Here is an 18,547-nt window from a genome sequence, read left to right on the forward strand (position 1 = left end):
ATTCGGGCTTTGATACATGAATTCTAATTGTCAGGAGGGGCACAAAACCTGAGCTCCTCTCCAAAAGAAACATCAGATAACTTAATAACATTGCTTTCACCAAAAACAGAAAATAAAAAATGGAGGCTGTAATATCCAGTTCTCAAACATGCAGTTACTTCAAATTCTAAAATACAAGCCTCTTCCTCCTCCACAACACAGCTCAGTATTATTAATCTCCTTTACGTGATGCGAGTACAGCAAGCTCTTCAATCCCACCACTGACTCACATCCTCTGGCTGCATAAATTATGGTAGGAAGACTGATACTAAGGGAACAACACAGCCCAGGACCAACATGGGCTGGAAGATACAGGCCAGGTGGAATATCATGAAATGCTACCAGAACAGGGAGGAGCTCTGGACATGCACCAAGACCACATCACCTGGGAGCAAGAACAACTTCTTTGCCTTTAGCTGGATGCTCTCCTTTGATTATTTATGCTCCCAACCGAGCACCCACTGCACAGAGAGAGGACAAACCGTGAAGACCTTACCACCCCAATTTTTATAATCCCAGGATCTATTTTAATAGAAAAATTAAATCTAACACCTGGAACAAACTAACTTGCTTTTATTAGAATGGAAAACAAGAACCTTAGGATCAAACTTTTCAAAGCAACACCCGATCAGAGACACATAGTTGGTTCCTGCCTCTTAAACATACCAAGCCCCCTTGGTCCAGCTAAACTCCCCTAAAGAGGAGACTCCATGTACTGACCATTTGAGGCCAACAACAGGCTCCAGGAAGCTATAGAGCAAAAGCCTTACTGACGCTGCTAGGAAGAGAAGCAGGGCTGCCAGGTCCGCATGACCAGACAGATGAGTCAGCCCTGCTGCCCTTGGCTGGGACTGCCTCCAAAAACTACCATCCATCCAGACACCTCCACAGGGCAACTCATGCCAGCTGCCCCAGACACCTGGTATGCAGTGAGGTGCTAGAGATGTCTTGCCCTCCTTGTTTAATGCAGAAGAAGTAACTTTGATCAGCTCTATACCTTTTAAGTAACAGGAGATGAAGTTGCCTCTTGCCCCTCCCAAGTTACTTTGTAAAAGCTAACACTCTTACAGTCATGAGACCACAAAAGCTCTCCACACAATGCTCAATATCACAGGTTTCATGAAAAAAACATAAGCTGGCCCTGCATCAGGCAGGAGGATGCCAGGTCAGGTCCAGCCAGCTGGTCCAGACTGCACCAGCAACCTAAGGGGCAGTAGCTAAGACAGTTCTGGAAGAGTATTTCAGACTAAAAAACTTGCACTTGTCTCCAAAACACAGACTCCAAAGCCCCAAAATAAGACGGAAAATAAACAGTGAGTCATTGTAGCCTTAGAGAAATTACATGAAGGTTACCTGGGTGGTGCCAACTTCTGCCCTGCTGGGATAACCACAGGGACAGGAATAGCTGGAGGAGGGGAAGAGTGCAGCTCCTTGGAGGATCCAGGGCTTCCAAACAAATATGGACACGAGATGTGCAATTCAGCTGTACTCTGGGCCACTTAAGTTTCCTAAGCAAGCAAAATCTGAGTTTAAAAGAAATCTAGCCTGCCTGTAAGAGGTTCCAGCAGTAGGAAGCTGTTGGACCAGCAAGAGTTGAGCAAGGGAAAGTGTCTGCAACTTGGAAGCTACCAGGAGAAGAGCTCCCAGCTGGGGTTGGTGGATGGTAGCTCTGTGACTCCTCGGCAAAGGGTATGGAAACCTACAGCAAATATAGCACCCTCCAGCCTCCCTGAGTAAGTTGAACAGATACAATGTACTTGAAACTGGAAAGGAATTACTTACTCCGACTTTCACTACAGCTTAGCAAATCCCAGCCTGAATGCCTGCTAAGTGCACCTGCCAACCAGATTCCCAATAGGCTTCACCTATACCAACATACTTGCTCTCCCAGGTTTTGTGGGTTTGTGCCCCTCCTCTGTCAGCCAGACATATCCAGTCCGGCATTAGCCAGACAATTCTACACTCAGCATTATAGTGACCTCTTCACCTAGGACAGCCACTTTTCTGGAGGGATTGGTTCCTCCCACCCCCCACCCGCCTTTTTTTTCCCCTGTCTATTTATCTACCACCTCAGTTTTTCTCTTCTATTGCAACATCTGTTGCTTCCCCCCCCCTCCCCCCCGCACCTGCTTGTTTTCCTACACCTTATTACAAGTTTGTGTTCAATTTGGAGTACTGAAGGTTTTGACACACAACTGAAGAGGGTCAGAACGCCTATTTTCATTCCCTGGTCTCTCCCCTCTCTCCTTGCTTGCACAGCAGATACATTTCATGCTATGTAACTCTTCAGCTGCCCTCTCCTGCTCTTCCAGCTTCTTCAGTCCCCTCCACCAGTCCTTTGGCTTCCTGGTCCATGCACAAGCTAGTAACCAGCCTGCATGAGATACCAACGAGCATGCCCTTCTCCGTGCTGTACACTTTGCCCAGTCCATATCACTCTACCTAGAAAACACTGGACCAAAGAAAGGTAAAAACCAGGATGCTCACAAAACACCACATAATTAGCAGTGCCACATGGTATAAGTGCTGCGTGCAGTAACTTCTCCATTGGCACTCTCTGCTGGCACCAGACACTTACACTTGAGGGCAAACAAGACAACGAACACTAGGGGACCCATCACTGAGACAGCACCTATTCCATTTCAACTAGAAAAATCAATCACAGAAACACAGTCTTCAATCCAATGTTGATCGGACTGTCAATGACAGCTTTTAATGGGTAAACAGCAACACATTCAGGCTATTGCCAGGATTGTGATCACCCTTATTCTTCTCACCTCTCCTTCCCCAGCATCAAGGGTTGATGCATGCTTAAAGAAATGACAGACCAATTAGCAGGCAAAAGTGTACATGCGTATTTGTGTGTGGGAGGGTATTTAAGCTAATATATTCCTGTGCCTATAGCTTTATCCTCTTTACTGTCTCTGAGAATGAACTGGCCTCCATCTGTACAGAAGATTAGTAGAACCACTAATCACTAATTATGACTCAGAGGTTTTAAGAGCAACGCAGACCGTGCAAGGGTGGCCTGATTTTCAGAAAAGAAGGAGACAAAGATAGTGTGGTGTTATTTTAAGCACATGGACAGCCCATCCAAGATTGCAAAGAACTGCAGTGACAGCACAAGCGAAAGGAGTGACAGAAAGTTAAACATTCAGAAAGACAAAAAATGAAGCATGGAAAAACCAGCATATGCCTGAAACACTTAATTTGCTTTTTCATAAGCCTCTTGTCCAGTCAGAGCAAGTTAGACTGCCTCTCTGCACAAGACTGAAATGGAGATTTATCCAGGCAAGTTCACGCAGTGATACCTTTGTAGAGGAGTCTGCTTCTGAAAAGTGGCGCCAGCAACATTTGAAATCTAACGTATTTTGTGAACTGCGTCAGATCGAAAAAAAATAATATTTATACAGGCCAAAGCAGTTAGTGAATAGAAGGCACTGTTTGAAACTGGCACTGTAACACCCTGAAGGAAATGAAGTGAAGTTCACAGGCTGTTTGTGAAGTTTGTCTGTTAGGGAAGAGGGAGGAGCAGTAAAAAAATCTTATTTCAGTTTGAATAAATTCTCTCAAACAGAAAACACTATATCACGAACTCAAATGGAAATATGTCTGGCAGAGAGCTTTGGAAAGCTGCTGTTGGAAGCATGTAAAACCAAATTCAATTCTAAGCTGTCAGGAGGCAGTGCCTGGATTCGGCCCTTGTTCTTAGCTCTGCAAGAGGCGCCCCCAAAGCCCCAGCCCCAGGGAAGCCTCCAATGTGCCATGCTTGGACATGACAGGGGTTTCAGGCAAAGCCAAAGCTCTGCAGGTGATGTATGAGCAGTGTCACAGCATTAGATCAGATCCCTTCAAACAGAAAAACATCTAGATGAAAGCAGTCAGAGTAAAGCTTTTCTAGAGCAACTGGTAATTCCCAATGCTGAAGTTTAAATCTTTGAAGGCGCACACACTCAGCATCCTCTGAAGTCTTCAAGCTCCCTTTGTGGAAAGCCCTAGCCCATAAGGACTCCTGAGATGCTTCCTTTGCACATCACTCCTGGGATCTGTCCCGTTTGGAGGAAGGAAAGCTCTGCCCTGACAATGCAGCTTTCCCTCTTCGTGCTTCCTCTCACTGCTCCAGCAACACTTTTCATCATTGTGCAAAGAGAAGGAAAAAGCCATCTCCAATGCCATGGTCAGCATTTTTTGTAATAAAAAGTTAAGGTGTGGTAGCAGAGGAAACATGGTCCTCACTATCCAAACCAACTACGTTAGCACCATAGGAAACAGACGTCAAATGCTTCCTCTATCTCTCCTCCACCCCATCTACGTACGGGATAGGCACATGTACACTGCTTATTTATTGTGCTCTGTCAGCTAAGTTTTTTCACTTCACACAGAGGAAATGACCTTTCAGAGGCTAAAAAGCACTTTGTTCAAAAACCCCACATGAATTTAATTTACACTTTTACAACAGAAATTGTTATCCCTATTACCAGTGTAACTGAATAGCTTAATCGCAGAGCTGCTCCCATTCCTGGTTTCAAGTCCAGCAGATATTAATGACAACACATCATCATATTCTGCAGGGAGCTTGGGGACAGTTTGCCTGGTTTCTCTTATCTACTTTGCATTGAGCAGACTGATGTGCATTTTAAACCTAACACTAATGCATTCACTTGACCAGTTTTTAATTTATAAAAGTTAGTTGCACTACCAAATAGACTTTGATGCAATGCTTCTTTCATACTTAAAGCACAGATTCTAATGCGGAATGACTGCGCTGTGAGATATATAGGTGAAGGGGAAGACATGCACCAGAATATGGTAGCATTGACATCCCAATGAAGGACAGGCCAGTGGTAACGTAAGTAACTGAACATGAGATAGATGTTGATCCTGAAAGTTTTTGGCTTTGCTGCTGCTTATTAACTCATCTCTATAAAAATTTCACTTTCCCTTTTACTGCTTTATAATTAAATCTAAGACATATGGCCTATAAAACCAGAATGAGGAGAACCTTGCCAAAAGCTTTGTTTTGGAATAGCATCGGTACACCCAGAAGTGTCCCGTTGTCCCATTGTGGGCATCGGGAAGGGATCTGGAAAGACTCTCTAAAGCCAAGCTGGGAGGCCACACCACTACATGCCAGATCTCCACCACAAAACACAATCTTCATACCTGTTCCTCATAGGAAACAGGTACTTTTGTTCAAAGGCTTCTACGCAGAATTTTCACCTAGAATATTTTCCAAGCCTTAATACCTGCAATAACTCATATTGACCTGCTGCAATCAAAGATCTGTGCCAGCTATCTCAGCAAGTCTGTCTTTTTCTAGGATAGGCATTCAGATGCTCTTTGCCACGGACAAGACAACACTCCCCGGCACACAGTCCAAGCGCTGAAAGGATAAATTCACATACTGTACAACCCCCCTGCTCTGGCATGGGTTCAGAGGTTATTCCAGAGTGAAGCAGGACACCCCATCAACACTTTGGCTCACAAAATCCTCCAAATGAATGGGCTCTGGGCAAACAGGACATCCCTTCTTTGGCAGATGAAATAGATGATGGCAAGCACCCTGGGGCAGAGACCAGCTTGGGGAAGTGCCCGAGCTTGGTTTGTTGGGCTGGGGCTGCAACCCCTGCACTGGGTGAAAAAACAGCCATAAGACCTTGGATGGTGTTTCCTACACACACATGCTAGAAACAAGAAGGCTAAAGAGAAGGTGACTGACAAAGCCTAGTTTGTTCTTGCTGGATTTTTGGGTTTGTTTTTTTTTTTGTACTTAAAGCTGCTAAGGCAGGTAAAGGCTTTATGCTGGCAGAGAGGATTTCAGCTTCCCCAGGCCAGACAATCTACCCGCATGACAATCTCTGCACCTGCTGACTTCAAAAGGCGTAGGTGAGAGCCCTGTGCAGAAGCACGAAGGCATTAGCAGCTTCTCTGTACTGGGCTTCAAGCTCAGGTCTCTCATGAGGCTAGCAAGCATTAAAAAAAAACCAACCCCAAAACTACATGCAAAAAAAGAAAAACAAAAGAATCCTCAACAGTTACCAGCCCAAGAAGAAGGAATCCTACTGACTTTCCTTTTACCACAATTATGTACTGATGATAAAACAAAAGAGAGACCTGCTAGCAGTGTCCAGCTCTCCCCAAAATAGCCACTGACCCACACAACAACGTAAACCCCAAATATGGATCAAAGCAAACCAAAGCCTCCAGAGCTAAGCAGCAGCACAAGTGCCTGTCACCTCACCCTTCCCTGCATGTCCCTTGCACGTAGCTCAGTGACAAGGTTCTGACTTGTTTCCTGATTTGTTATACCATGCACAGCCCAGGGAGTCCTCATATGGGGGAAATGTATATGTTTAGTCCAAAGAGCCTTTATATACAACCCATTGTATATTTCACATCTGGAACATGAACGTGAAAGAGTTAGACATGAACACTCTTGATGAAGCCAAGGTGGGAAAGGACTTTAGTTAGGCACCTGTCTAGGTGCTGATATTAATAAGAACACAAAGCAGAAAGGTGCTTTCATGTGGTTGCACTAATTACTGAACTAGTGAAAACTTGAGATGACATATAGGATCCCTGGAAGATAGGAGAGTGGTGTTACGTTCACTTTACAAAGAATGGGGGCACAGAAAAGGAAGACAATTTGCCCAGGATAATGAAGGATTTATGGTAGCGATGAGACAAAACCTCACCTCCAGGATTAAAGCCTATTCTCTTAGACACTGCAACACCCACCTCTGCTGACAAATAACCCTGCGGGAGCTCTGCACTACAGGTCCCACTCTTGTACTGCTCCTCTGAGCCTGAGGTGAACAAAAGTAACACAGCGTGGCTCAGTGTACATTTCTGTATGGAGGGGTCATCCAGCATCTTGTCCCTAGATACTTCCATAGCTAGGGGAAAACCCCAATTTGATCCAACCTCTTACAGGGCTCCAACACCCCAACAGACCAGTGACATTTAAGGCTGTGTGCTCAGTCTTGTGCCCACTGGACTCAGTCAGGATACTAACTGCCAGTGGTTTTAACAGCAAAGAGCACAGATCTCTCACAAAGAGCAACATGTTATACAACCCAAGGAAGAGCTGCAGAGCATTCTTTCAGCCATTTAATACACCCCAAATTACCACTAGGAAATACCAGACATTAAAATATGACAGTTTCCTTGGTTCTGCCCAGTTTCATCTCCCAGAAATGACACAGCGCGACCCAACCCTTGGAGTGGTAAGCATAGAGCAACAGGTAACTATTTCCCTGGGGGTCTGGCTGTGACAAGCTGTGGGCTATAGAGAAGGGGGGAAGGGTCATTCTCCATCCACCCCCTGGCACACAGGCCACCTGGATGGACCAGTTGCCCCTTTTTACCCATTTTCACATCTCTGTGTTAGGACATAGGCACAAGTAAGCAGTGCTTTTCATAAAGAGAACACAACAGATCAATCCACCAACCGACAAAGTAAGTTTGGCCAGAGAGACAGGCACGCTTTGTTTTGGAAAAAAACTCTTTTCACTTTGAGCCAACCATCAGAGAATTGCAGCAGAACAGGCTGAATACAGCTGCTGTCAGAGTCAGTCCTTACTGCACCATTATTCCAGCCCTAGAGGGATACAATTTGCCTCTGCAGGGACACAACAGGGAATAAAGGCTATCCAATCTCCATACTTTACATGAACAGACTCCAAAAATAATACCCATACAACACAGGTGTAGCTGGATTTTATTTATAGAGAATGAAGACAGCCAGGGTTGCAGCCTACATTTCTTCAGGTCAGTAAAGGTGGGGGCAATGATACCTGTACTCTTGTATTGCCTAACTATACACAATCCATGTCCCTCACGTGGCACACAAGCAACTTTTTTCACTCGTACAAGATGCCAAAATATATTCAAGTACTTGGAAGAACTTCTGTCACCACAAAGCCGTTCCCCCACTCCTGGGCATACCTTAAAGCTAAATAGCAACAGATCCCTCTGGGATTAAACAAGCACAGATGTCCTTTTGGCATGACTTTCCCATGAAAGTTATATTCCAATGGTTTGGGAGAGCTGTTTGTTACAAGCTGTATCGTTCTCTGTATTGCAACACACCAGGGAAAGGGGAGAAGCAGCTTTGGAATATCCCACATAATCTAGCAAACACTCACACTGACACTGTGACCAGGCACACATCACAGGTTTACACGTGAGACAAAAATAAATACAGACATACCGAAAATAATAACTGCCAGCAAAGACAGACTCCAAAAAGAATGACACCACCCTAACTGCAACTGGATACCACAGTCACTGCCAGTACAGTGCTGTGGGTTTTGCCTGGAGGAAAGGGAGCCTCCCAATTGTTGGTTCAGAAATTATTGCAGCCCCCTCAAGTATCAGTCCCTGGGCAATGCAAAATACTATTACATTACAATCTGCCACTACTCAGCAACACAAACACAGACAGTAGAAAAAGCTACAGCCAGTCTCTCCCACAGCAGCATTGTGCCCTGAGGACTTGACGGCAGCACAGGCTGAGAGGTGAGCTCCATCACCCAGACCCCAAGCACAAGGATGAGGCTGTGATACAGGGGGCAGTCAGCTGCTGAAACACTTGTAGATAAACTGGCCGATAACACACATTTAGCATAGAAAATACCTTCCGCCAAACCCCGAATTTAAGGTAGATGCATAGCACTGGCTATTTCAAAGTAGTATGGGACGTCAGCTCAGACCTCAATTATAAACCCACTGAGCATCTTCACAGCTGAGGCTCCAGCTTGATGCTCTTCTACTAGCCCTGTCCCAGCCACCTCACTCAGACTAGGTGTGCTGAGGCACCAGACAGGTGAGTGCACACGTGCCTGTCAGGTGTCACAATGCTTTTCTTAACAAAATCTGGGGCAATGAGGGGGGAGACTTTACCTGGTAGACATCCCGGAGGCCACACCATGCTCTCAGGGCTTGCCGGCAAGCCCGCAGGCGGGCAGCGTACCACCTCCTCAGCGCTGCCACTGTCACCGTCCAGACGAAGCGGCTCCCGCTGAAGAGCAGATCCTCCACACCGCACATGAACACCGAAGCCATGAGCTGCTCGGCTGGCAAAACAAAATCCCCGTCCCAGCTGGCTGCCACTGGCTCTCAGTCCCTCGTTCAGACGCCTGGCATGACGGCAGCCCGGCTTTATACGGCGGGTAGCGGACAGGGGTGTTGCACAGAGCCAGGGTCAAGCCTTAAAACAAACTCCTCTTTCACAGCGCTTCCTGGGCAGATTCCCAGGCATAACCCCGGCCAACGGTGCCTGAAGCGGAGCCAGTGGCTGCAGTAGCTCAGCCCCACCAGCAGCTCACACAGCAGCCTTGTCCTTCTTAGCAGCTTATATAAATCTCCGTTAAGCTTCAGTAGCTACCACTATGTTTTCTAATTAAATTTTAACCCTTTTGCCATATGCCCCGACAACAACCCCACGTAGATGCTGGAGGAGAAGGAAACCGCTCGCCACAGTTAATCGCCGCTGCACTTCACTAAGCAGGGCAGGCGTTTCACACACAGCTCCTGCCTAACACCGGGTGCTATCTGCCACCAACACTGCATTATCTGCTACACAGGGCACAAAGCAGTCATCATTTCCTCCCATCTGACCCCATGCTCAAATTATACACTAGAAATCCTATATTTAAAAAGCACCTCTGGGAGCCAGCAAGTGGAGGAGAGGAAAAAAATTGGGGGGTGAGAGGTGGTGTCAGAAGGCTCCTGTAGAAATAAATGAACTAACTTCTCTTCCAGCTCAGACCGCAGCAGGTACTCACAGCACAGAGCCATCTCCCTGCTCTGTGCCTCACACTTGCTTGTTGCATCGTATCAGTTAAACACTCAACACCTGCTAAAGAGGCAATTTTGCTCTACACAAACTAACATAACTTGCTGCATGAGAAAAACAAAGCTGCTTATGCTAGCTGAGCTCTTCACTAACAGCCCACAGCAAATAAACACTGAAATAATAGCCCACAGGAGATCCCAGCCTTGCCTCAATCCGATCGTGAGTTTAAAATTAAGCAGCACCTTGCCCTTATGGGGCTTAAACTGTTAATGCTGCCAAGCTGCACCTTTCATTTGTGAGCTCTTTCCTATTAAAAGCTAAGGGAGGATGGAAGTGAAAGGACAACTGACCTTTTTAACAACCCCTTCAAAGGATTTGACATTTCCTAAGCGTTTTGGGAAAGAAGCTGCAGGGAGCCCCACGTGCCACCATCAGCACCTTGCTGAAGAAACTACTCAAAGAGCAAATTTTTGGCTAAAACCAACAGCAAGATAGACCTGTAAAAGTAAGCTCTCTTGTCCAATGAAATGAATGGAAAGGGGTCAGGAACAGCTTGCACAAAGGTTGCATAGGAGAGCTAAATCCTGTGGCATTGCTGGTACTCTTTCCCCAAGGGCACTGCCTGTAAACAGCTTCTCCCTGTCCCAAATGCTCTTTGTGGGAGGAAGACACCTTGCACACTTGTAGCACACTGCAAATATTCACAAAACCCATTTCTTTCTACAATAATCAACCCTCTTCATACTGCAAGAGCCAATGCCCATGCACAGTGAGCTCCCATGTTGCAGTCAGGGTGATGTGATCCTGCAGACAGGTGACTGCCTGTTTAAGACAGGATTTGGACCTCTGTGTCTCCAAGCACCACAATTTTTGCTTTTATCCATATTAAAGCAAAAGCAGCTCCGCTCCTTGTGGTGCTGGTATCTATTGGCTATGCTGCTGCCAGGGAGTTTAAATGTCTGTGCTTTGCTTTCACATGGGGAAAACAACAGCTGCATTTCAAATCTTATCAGAAGCTGTTACAAAGTGAGCCATTGCAGAGAGAGAGATGGCTTGCTATAACAAGGGACAAGTAAAGACTTGGATTCTACATTGAAATTCAGTATCCATATACCCACTCCATCATTTTTTATTGCCCCTTTGAATGCTGCCTTAGAGCCTGTAGCCACAAGGAAGGCTTCCTCCTCCTCCAACATTGCCCATCACCACTGCTCCTTGTTTATAGGACTTGCAAATCAACTAATGTACAAAATGGAGAAAGCTTTCATCTTCCACTGGGAGTGAGAAGTGACAGAGTAGCATCTACACAGAGTTATTCCAATAACATAAGCCAGTGCCAGCACCAGGCTCAGCAGTAGGTAATTGCCATTCCCTCAGATAACACTGTTTCGGAGAAGAACAGCCAGGAAAATCTCCAAGGGCATCTGTGCGTTATGGTCAAGTCATACCCAAATTTAAACACTGAATGACCAAAAAAAAAAAATTAATTTCAAGTTCCATTTCTAAAAGAAAAGAAAAGGAGCTTTGTCATTAAAGAAACACTGCAGGGAACAGCCCTGTCCTGTGCCAGGAAAATCCAAGCAAGCTACTATGAAAAGACTGAATGCTTCTGCTCTGTTCCTGCAGTCCTCAGTGCCTTTTTGTTTTCCCTATCACCTAATTAGTGAAATATTAAAGGAGGATTTTCTCCTTTAAAACCCTACAAGGGATTTCTTTTTTTCAAGTTGGTGTATGATCCATGGTATCTTTAAATCAATATTAAACACTTTGAACAGTCACTCCTCATACTTTGCAAGTTACTGTGTACCTGAGCAATGGCCTCACCTCAGAATGGAGAGCTATATGTACTCAGAGACTCCCTCCTCACTGCTCCCAACTGCTTTAACTATCAATATTTCCCTTGCCAAGCACATGATTGATGCTCTTATAGTAAGGTTATAGCTCCGCACACAGGCAAGAACCTCTTCCCCCACTCTGAGGGTACATGGACTTCAAGTCCAGCCTCATGAATAAAAAACTCCACATACATCTTGTCATCCCTTCGGCAGATGAAGCAGGTGATAAAATAAGAAGCAATATCATTGATGTTTCTGAAGATTTCACAAATCCTTTGGTTTCTGGGGTCTGAAGATGATGAAGATGAGGAACGGCTGAGAGAGCTGGGGTTGTTTAGCCTGAAGAAGAGGAGGCTGATGGGAGACCTCATTGCTCTCTACAACTACCTGAAAGGAGGTTGTGGAGAGGAGGGAGCTGGCCTCTTCTCCCAAGTGACAGGGGACAGGACAAGAGGAAATGGCCTCAAGCTCCGCCAGGGGAGGTTTAGGCTGAACATTAGGGAAAAATTTTTCACAGAAAGGGTCATTGGGCACTGGTAGAGGCTGCCCAGGGAGGTGGTTGATTCACCTTCCCTGGAGGTGTTTAAGGCGTGGGTGGATGAGGCGCTGAGGGGCATGGTTTACTGTTTGATAGGAATGACTGGACTCCATGATCCGGTGGGTCTCTTCCAACCTGGTTATTCTATGATTCTAAGTGCCATCTGGACCTCACCTTCTCAGTTGACCCAAGTATCCAAGGCAGTAATCACACCACGGTGCACTGTGCTTTGGACCTGATGCACAGCATAGAACGCAGTCACAGAACAATAAAAAGGGTTATGATGCAAAGAGTAGCTAAATGTAATTTAAAATAACTTTGGTGTTTCAATATGCAGCTAATAAATTACCCATTCAAATCAGTCTTCTATTGACTTCCACTTTCAGAACCTGATTGCAAGTGGGTTAATTTGAAATATCTAAATAACATCAAGAGAGTCAGAATGGAAATCACAGAACATTTCGCAAAAAACAGCCAGCAGGATATCCAGATAGTTTCCAAAGGCTGCCGTTCCTAGATCTCTATTGTATGAGAAGGGGGAAGAAGACAGAAAGCTCAGGAAAGAACTTTGTAGATGTACGTACCACTGTCAAGGGAGCACAAGAGACAGCTACTGTAAATCTTTTTGATGTACAATCATATGAGCAACAGGGCATTCATTTCTGGTAAGGAATAAGCCTACACAACAGGAATCTAAGGAGATCATCACTGAAAAAGATGACAAAATTTGATGTGTCACAGATTCTTTTTTTTACGTTATTGATCATAGTTCCAGAATAAAGAGTTTCAAGAGAACAAGGGTTTGCTACCAACATAATAGGAAATGACGATCCCAAGTGGATTCTCAGGCTTCCTTGCATGTTCTCTTCTATGCCAGAATGAATGGAATTAGTTGAATTGCTGCTTTCCTTTTCAAAGTAACTCATATGGAAGTTCACATGAATAGAGAATTCATCTACCTGCGAGACCACAGGACAAGAGCATCAATCTTCCTTTATATCTACAAAGCAGTACTGTGCCTAGATACGACTTTTGATTAGACATATAGGAAAAAGGACACAAACACAAAGTCCGAGTGGCAGCTAATGAAATCAAAGCTTTGATCACTTTTGGTCTCTGAACTTTGAACAGTAAAAAGTGAATTATTGTCCAGAGGCAGAAAATGCCTATTACATGGGCTAGAAGATACCTGTCATAACCAGTGCTTTAAAATACACTTTAATCCATAATTTGTCCTCATATTGACTACACATGATTCCAACCCATATTCATAACATTCTGTACAGCGAGCAATAAAAGACAAAAAAGGAAAAAGAAAAAGAGAAAGCTCTCATAAGGTTATTAGAAACTGTTCTGTTCCATGGCATACATCCCTGTTTTGAATTCTGCTTGTTATCTCAGCTCCCAGGGTTCAAACTCTCCAGCACTGATACCCTGGCATGGTCTCAGGACAATAATAAGCATCATTGAGGTCTGTGCTAGGCCTCAAAGGGCTATGATATCATTGCCCCCCGAATTCCCACCAGAAACCAGCTAGAGTCTCACCTCGTCCTGCTATGCCAAGACATGTTTTTCCTTTCTGCACAAACCCACGTTTAATCTCTGAAATTTTCCCCTTTTGCTCCAGTTACAAACCAGAAGTGCATGATTATGCTGCTTTTAAAGATATAGGTAAAAATGCCCAAAGGTGCTGATTTATAGGAGCTTTCATGAGCATGAACAACCAGATTACTTGGGAATTAGGACTTCCTCAGACAACACTGACACTGCATTTCCCCTTAACATTATTTTAAAAATTCCTGTCATGAAACAAGCCTGTCAAGCACTGAGCATTAATGCAATTAACCCCAAATAAAGATGAAGTGACATTTCAAAAATCGTTTTTGCTATGCTCTGGCCCTTAATTACCTACTTAATAAAGATAAAGTAAAATAGTCATCGTGCACCCTGTCTTTGATGCTGTAACCTCTCAGTACTCAAGATGTTTAAAAAGCAGCACCAGTGCACAGGATAAGTCTGTAATCAAACCTGCCCTGATCAGGAACCTTCAAAGTAAGATTAGACTTCTGGTAAAAGGTGTTTGTGAACCAATGTTGTTTTTTGAGATTATTAAAATGAAAAAAAAACCAAAACCAAAACACAAACACAAGATGTTCCTAACTAACCTTCTTTAAGCCTTTATATTAACTGAATGTTGAGGACCCCTAAGAAATCCTTTAAGTCCACGGTTCCACAAAGATTTGTCTACCACCATTCACATGATCAAACCTTAGTTTAGAAAGCAAATTAAATCAGCAGGAAAGGAAGATGTCACTTTGCTTTAAGGCTAATAACAGCATCTGGTATAGATGTTAGGACTCCTCCCCAAGTGCTACACAAGGAACTGATTCCCTGCTTTTTCCCCACTGAACTGCACCTAAGTAACCCATGTAGGTGAAAGTCACAGTTATGTCTAAAACAATCCACAGCAGTAGAGGGAGGGTTTGGTACCTAGTGGTCTCCTCTCTGGGGGAGGCACAGCCTCTAACAAGTTCCTTTAACAGCAGCCTTACCTATTTCTAAATGAGGTACTGCTTTTTTTCCTTTTCTGAGAGCGCTCGACTTGTATATATGTTGCTCGACACTAACAATATAAACATAGTACTGTGAAAAAGAAAGATTCTTAAAGATAAACAGACACTGTGCGAGAAACATGAATTTTCAGCAGTAAACTAATTAGCACTTCACATCAGAAATCAAGTGCCACTGCCTTTTAACTTTATAAATTATTAAACAGCTTGCAATCCGATTCCTCAAACAGCAAACTTTCCTACTCTCTATACCCAGAACTACAAAATCGGGTCACATACAAAACAAGTAGCATGTGCTCCAGTTTCACAAGTCAGGGTTTATCAGGTTTTGCTACCACACTAACACCAGCAGAACACGTCATCCAGTTTTTGTAAGACAGATCTAGCTCCTCTAGCAGCTCACAGCCAGATCATCAGGGGTATAATTCGGCATAGCTCCACTGACTTCAGTGACGCCTCATGCAACCATATACACAATCAGGTGAGGATGTAGCCCAAGAAGTTTACGTGCAATGTGGCAGCAGTGAGCATGACTTCTAATGCATGTCGCTCTTTAATATGTACATATAAACAAATTGTATTTAAATTTTTATACATACATGTTTCTAAGTCAATAGATACCTCCAGCCCCGTAAAGTCAGTTTGCACAGAGAAGAAATGTAATAAGGGGAAACAACACCCCAGATTTCTGGGGAAAAAAAAAAACAAAACTTGAGAGAGAAAAAAAAAGTGTGATTTCCAGCTGAAATAGGATGTTTATCAAACTGTTTGTGAATGCTTTCAGACTAACTGCATCCTTATGTCCTTTCTTTGTGGTGGGAGTGCAAGCTGAGCAGGCTGTGGACCCACAGTAAGGTTGCCATCTACACAAGGACCAGCTCTCTCTCTTACTCCAGGAGAGACCTGCCCCAGGAACACAGTACAGTGCACTGGGAGGGCCATGGGATTAATGTGACCGTTCTCAAGCATGAGACAAGAGCCTGGAGGATCCATCCTCCACTTCTCCGCTTCATGGGAAGGGCTTCCTTATCAAGGAAAGCTTCTTTGAGAGAGGAGAGTCACCACCAGTGACACGGGAAATCCATCCTGCACTCAGTGCTACTCTAAAGTCACATCTGGAGGAAACCAAGAGAGCAAATGAGCACAGGGTGGAAACCTGGAGTTTCCTCAAAGCTGCAGGACTGCAGAGAACATGACAGCATCGCTGCCTTAGCCAGAGAAGGCTTCACCCAGAGCCACCCTGTGACCAGGGCGGTGGTAGAGCTGCTGAAGGAAATGATTATCAGTGCCAGCCTACTGCTGGGACAGCCCCTTATGAGAGGGAGGCACCTCTCCAGGGAGCACCCATGGGAAGTGATGGCATAGGGGAGAGACGGTGGCTGCCTTTGGAAGCTGCAGCAGGAAGACTTATTTCTCTCCAAGCTGCTGATTTTGCCTACCTAGTATCCAGCGCCACAGCACGTGCAGACTGTGCCCATGCCTCCTACCCCCAATAACCAGCCCACAGAGATAGTCCCTAAGCCTGAGAGGGCACAAGGAGCCTTTGCAGAACAGACAGGCAGCTGTCATACACCACAAAAATAATAGGAAGGGACAAAACCACTTATTCCTTCTACACTTGTAGCTTCACCTCAGCAGTCTCATACCTCTACCTCTCCCCCAGACTGGTAAGGGAGTAACAAAGCGCACAAAATACTTTTAGCGTCCTAGTTTTGGCAGCAAAATTATAACAGCTTCTGAGCACAGACACACCATTCTGGCAAAATATCCACCTTGTGTGCCCAAGTATTCAGGTGGGGCAGCACAGTCCCCTCTACTTCCCATTAAGATCTGCTGCAGCAGCTTCCCAGCTGCTCAGAGCAATACCACACACTTCTGTGATCTGCATTTAGTAAAGGGTTTCGCTCTTCCTCTCTATCGCCTTCCTGGAGCCATGAAACACTTCAGGGTCTTACCAGAATGGCAAGTTCAAAGTCTAGAGGACCAAGGGGCTGGAGTTCCAGGCAGGGTGACACATCCAGCTCCACCAGTTTGTCCAGTGCTTCCCACAACCCTGGCAGCAAAAGGGTTTCTTCCCCAGCTCTGTTGACCAGTCAACTCAAATGGGCACCACACCCCCTAACCAGTATCAAACCTGCTCAGCTTCCCTCAGGCACTGGTCCACTATGGATGGCAGCACCACCCTGCTACTGTTCCAACCAAAAATGAGGCAGCATCTCCCACATTTTGACTTGGCAAGGAGTATTAAACAATGCCTGAAGAAGTCAGATAATTACTTTTGGATGAAGTATTTCATGGTAGATATAAATACGTGAGGAGTGTGAAAATCTAGGGCTGCCCTAGCTTTATGAGTATTTTATAGCCTCCTTAATCTATGCCAAATGGGGTAGAATTACTACATAACCTAAATAGTGAGCAGAGATCTACAACGCTGCAAGAGGAAGCATAAATGAGGTAGTAAAGTTCCAGCATCTCACATGTTATATATGGCCACAAAGACAAAACTAACAAGCCAAACCTATCACTCTCCTGACAAGAATCTTTTAAACAGTGAGAATAAATGATGTCTAACTATTATAATTATATCCTCAGTGCATTCATTCTCTAAGGATGAGTAACTCGGGATGCTGTAGCCCGCAGAAAAATCATGACTCAGAGCAATGCTCTGCCCTTGATTAGACTTTATGGTTCATGCCTAGCACAGGAAAAGTGTACACCCAGGAAAGGGTGTACACCCACCTTGGGCGCCTTTGTGCTTCTTCTCCCTACCCCCAGTTTCAGACCATAAACCCAGTAAAGCAGGATTCATTTGTGTCCTTTTAGCATTTGGCACACCACAGCACCAATGTAAGTTTTTCATCAAAATCCACATTTAAAGTAACCAAGACCCATCCTCATTGTCACTGGTTAGCAGAGGTCAGCAAATACGAGGGCAGCAGCACGGCACAGGCAGACAATGCTTTCCCAGGGCCACACTATTCACCTCATCTCCCCAAGTCCAGACCATCAGCATCCCACCTCACTGCTCTGACATGCTGGCCCCGTTGCCATTTTTATTTGGGGCTTGATCCAGCACAACCTGAGGTCAACAGGTCTTGTTCCATCTGCCATGGAAGAGTTCAGTTCAGAGCCTTTTGAGGCAGAGCAGTGCACTTTCCCAGCCAATTTTTGCAGAGGGCAATTCACAAACCAGTGGAAAGAGACAGCTCTGGTAAACAGAAGAGGCCAAAAAAAAAAAAAAAATAAAGGTACTGTAAATCTATATAATGAGTTGCCATCTCTCTCAGTACTAGAGAGTGATGTTTCCTGAGAATGCAGGTCTGCTGCATTGAGTCTGGAGCTAGGAAGCAAAAAACATCATTTCACAATGTATCATCTCCTGCTATAGCAATTAGTGTCTCATTTTACTAACAAAGTACCTGCACAGTGCTCATTTGTCAACTCTGAGCAAATAAATGGTGATAGCCATCTAGAATTTAAAAGGAGGCAAATCAGTATGTTTTGCTATTAGAGCAGATGAGCTCTGGCATTAGTTGAGTATCTCTTGAAGGGGAGTCCTGGTCCTGAGTACTTGACCACAGAGAAGGAAACAAGTCAAGCAGCTCATGGCATTTCCCCACAGAGGAACAACATGGTTTATACAGAGCACTAAACATTGCTACAGTAAGACTAAAGCAAGCCTTCCAAAGCAGGCAAGCTGCTGGACGTTCAGAAAGTAGATGTGCATCCAACAGCATGGTACCAGGGAGCAAAAGGAGCAACGGAA

General features: G+C 44.8%; 1 protein-coding gene across 4 annotated transcripts in view; it reads right to left on the reverse strand.

The window, feature by feature from the left end:
- Window positions 1–18,547, reverse strand: part of FRMD4B (FERM domain containing 4B) — a 133,103-nt gene that overhangs the window by 76,931 nt on the left and 37,625 nt on the right. Inside the window, exon 1 of one of the 4 annotated variants that reach the window (XM_069866315.1) lies at window positions 8,944–9,286. The exons of 2 other annotated variants lie outside the window; for them this stretch is intronic. In XM_069866315.1, coding sequence (XP_069722416.1) covers window positions 8,944–9,105 — 162 coding nt within the window. In that variant the 5' untranslated portion in view covers window positions 9,106–9,286. Of the gene's footprint in view, window positions 1–8,943; window positions 9,287–18,547 lie in introns of those variants that run through there. One more of the 4 variants, XM_069866314.1, reaches the window with a different exon arrangement.

This window comes from Phaenicophaeus curvirostris, chromosome 11 (assembly GCF_032191515.1).
Source record: "Phaenicophaeus curvirostris isolate KB17595 chromosome 11, BPBGC_Pcur_1.0, whole genome shotgun sequence".
NCBI lineage: Eukaryota > Metazoa > Chordata > Aves > Cuculiformes > Cuculidae > Phaenicophaeus > Phaenicophaeus curvirostris.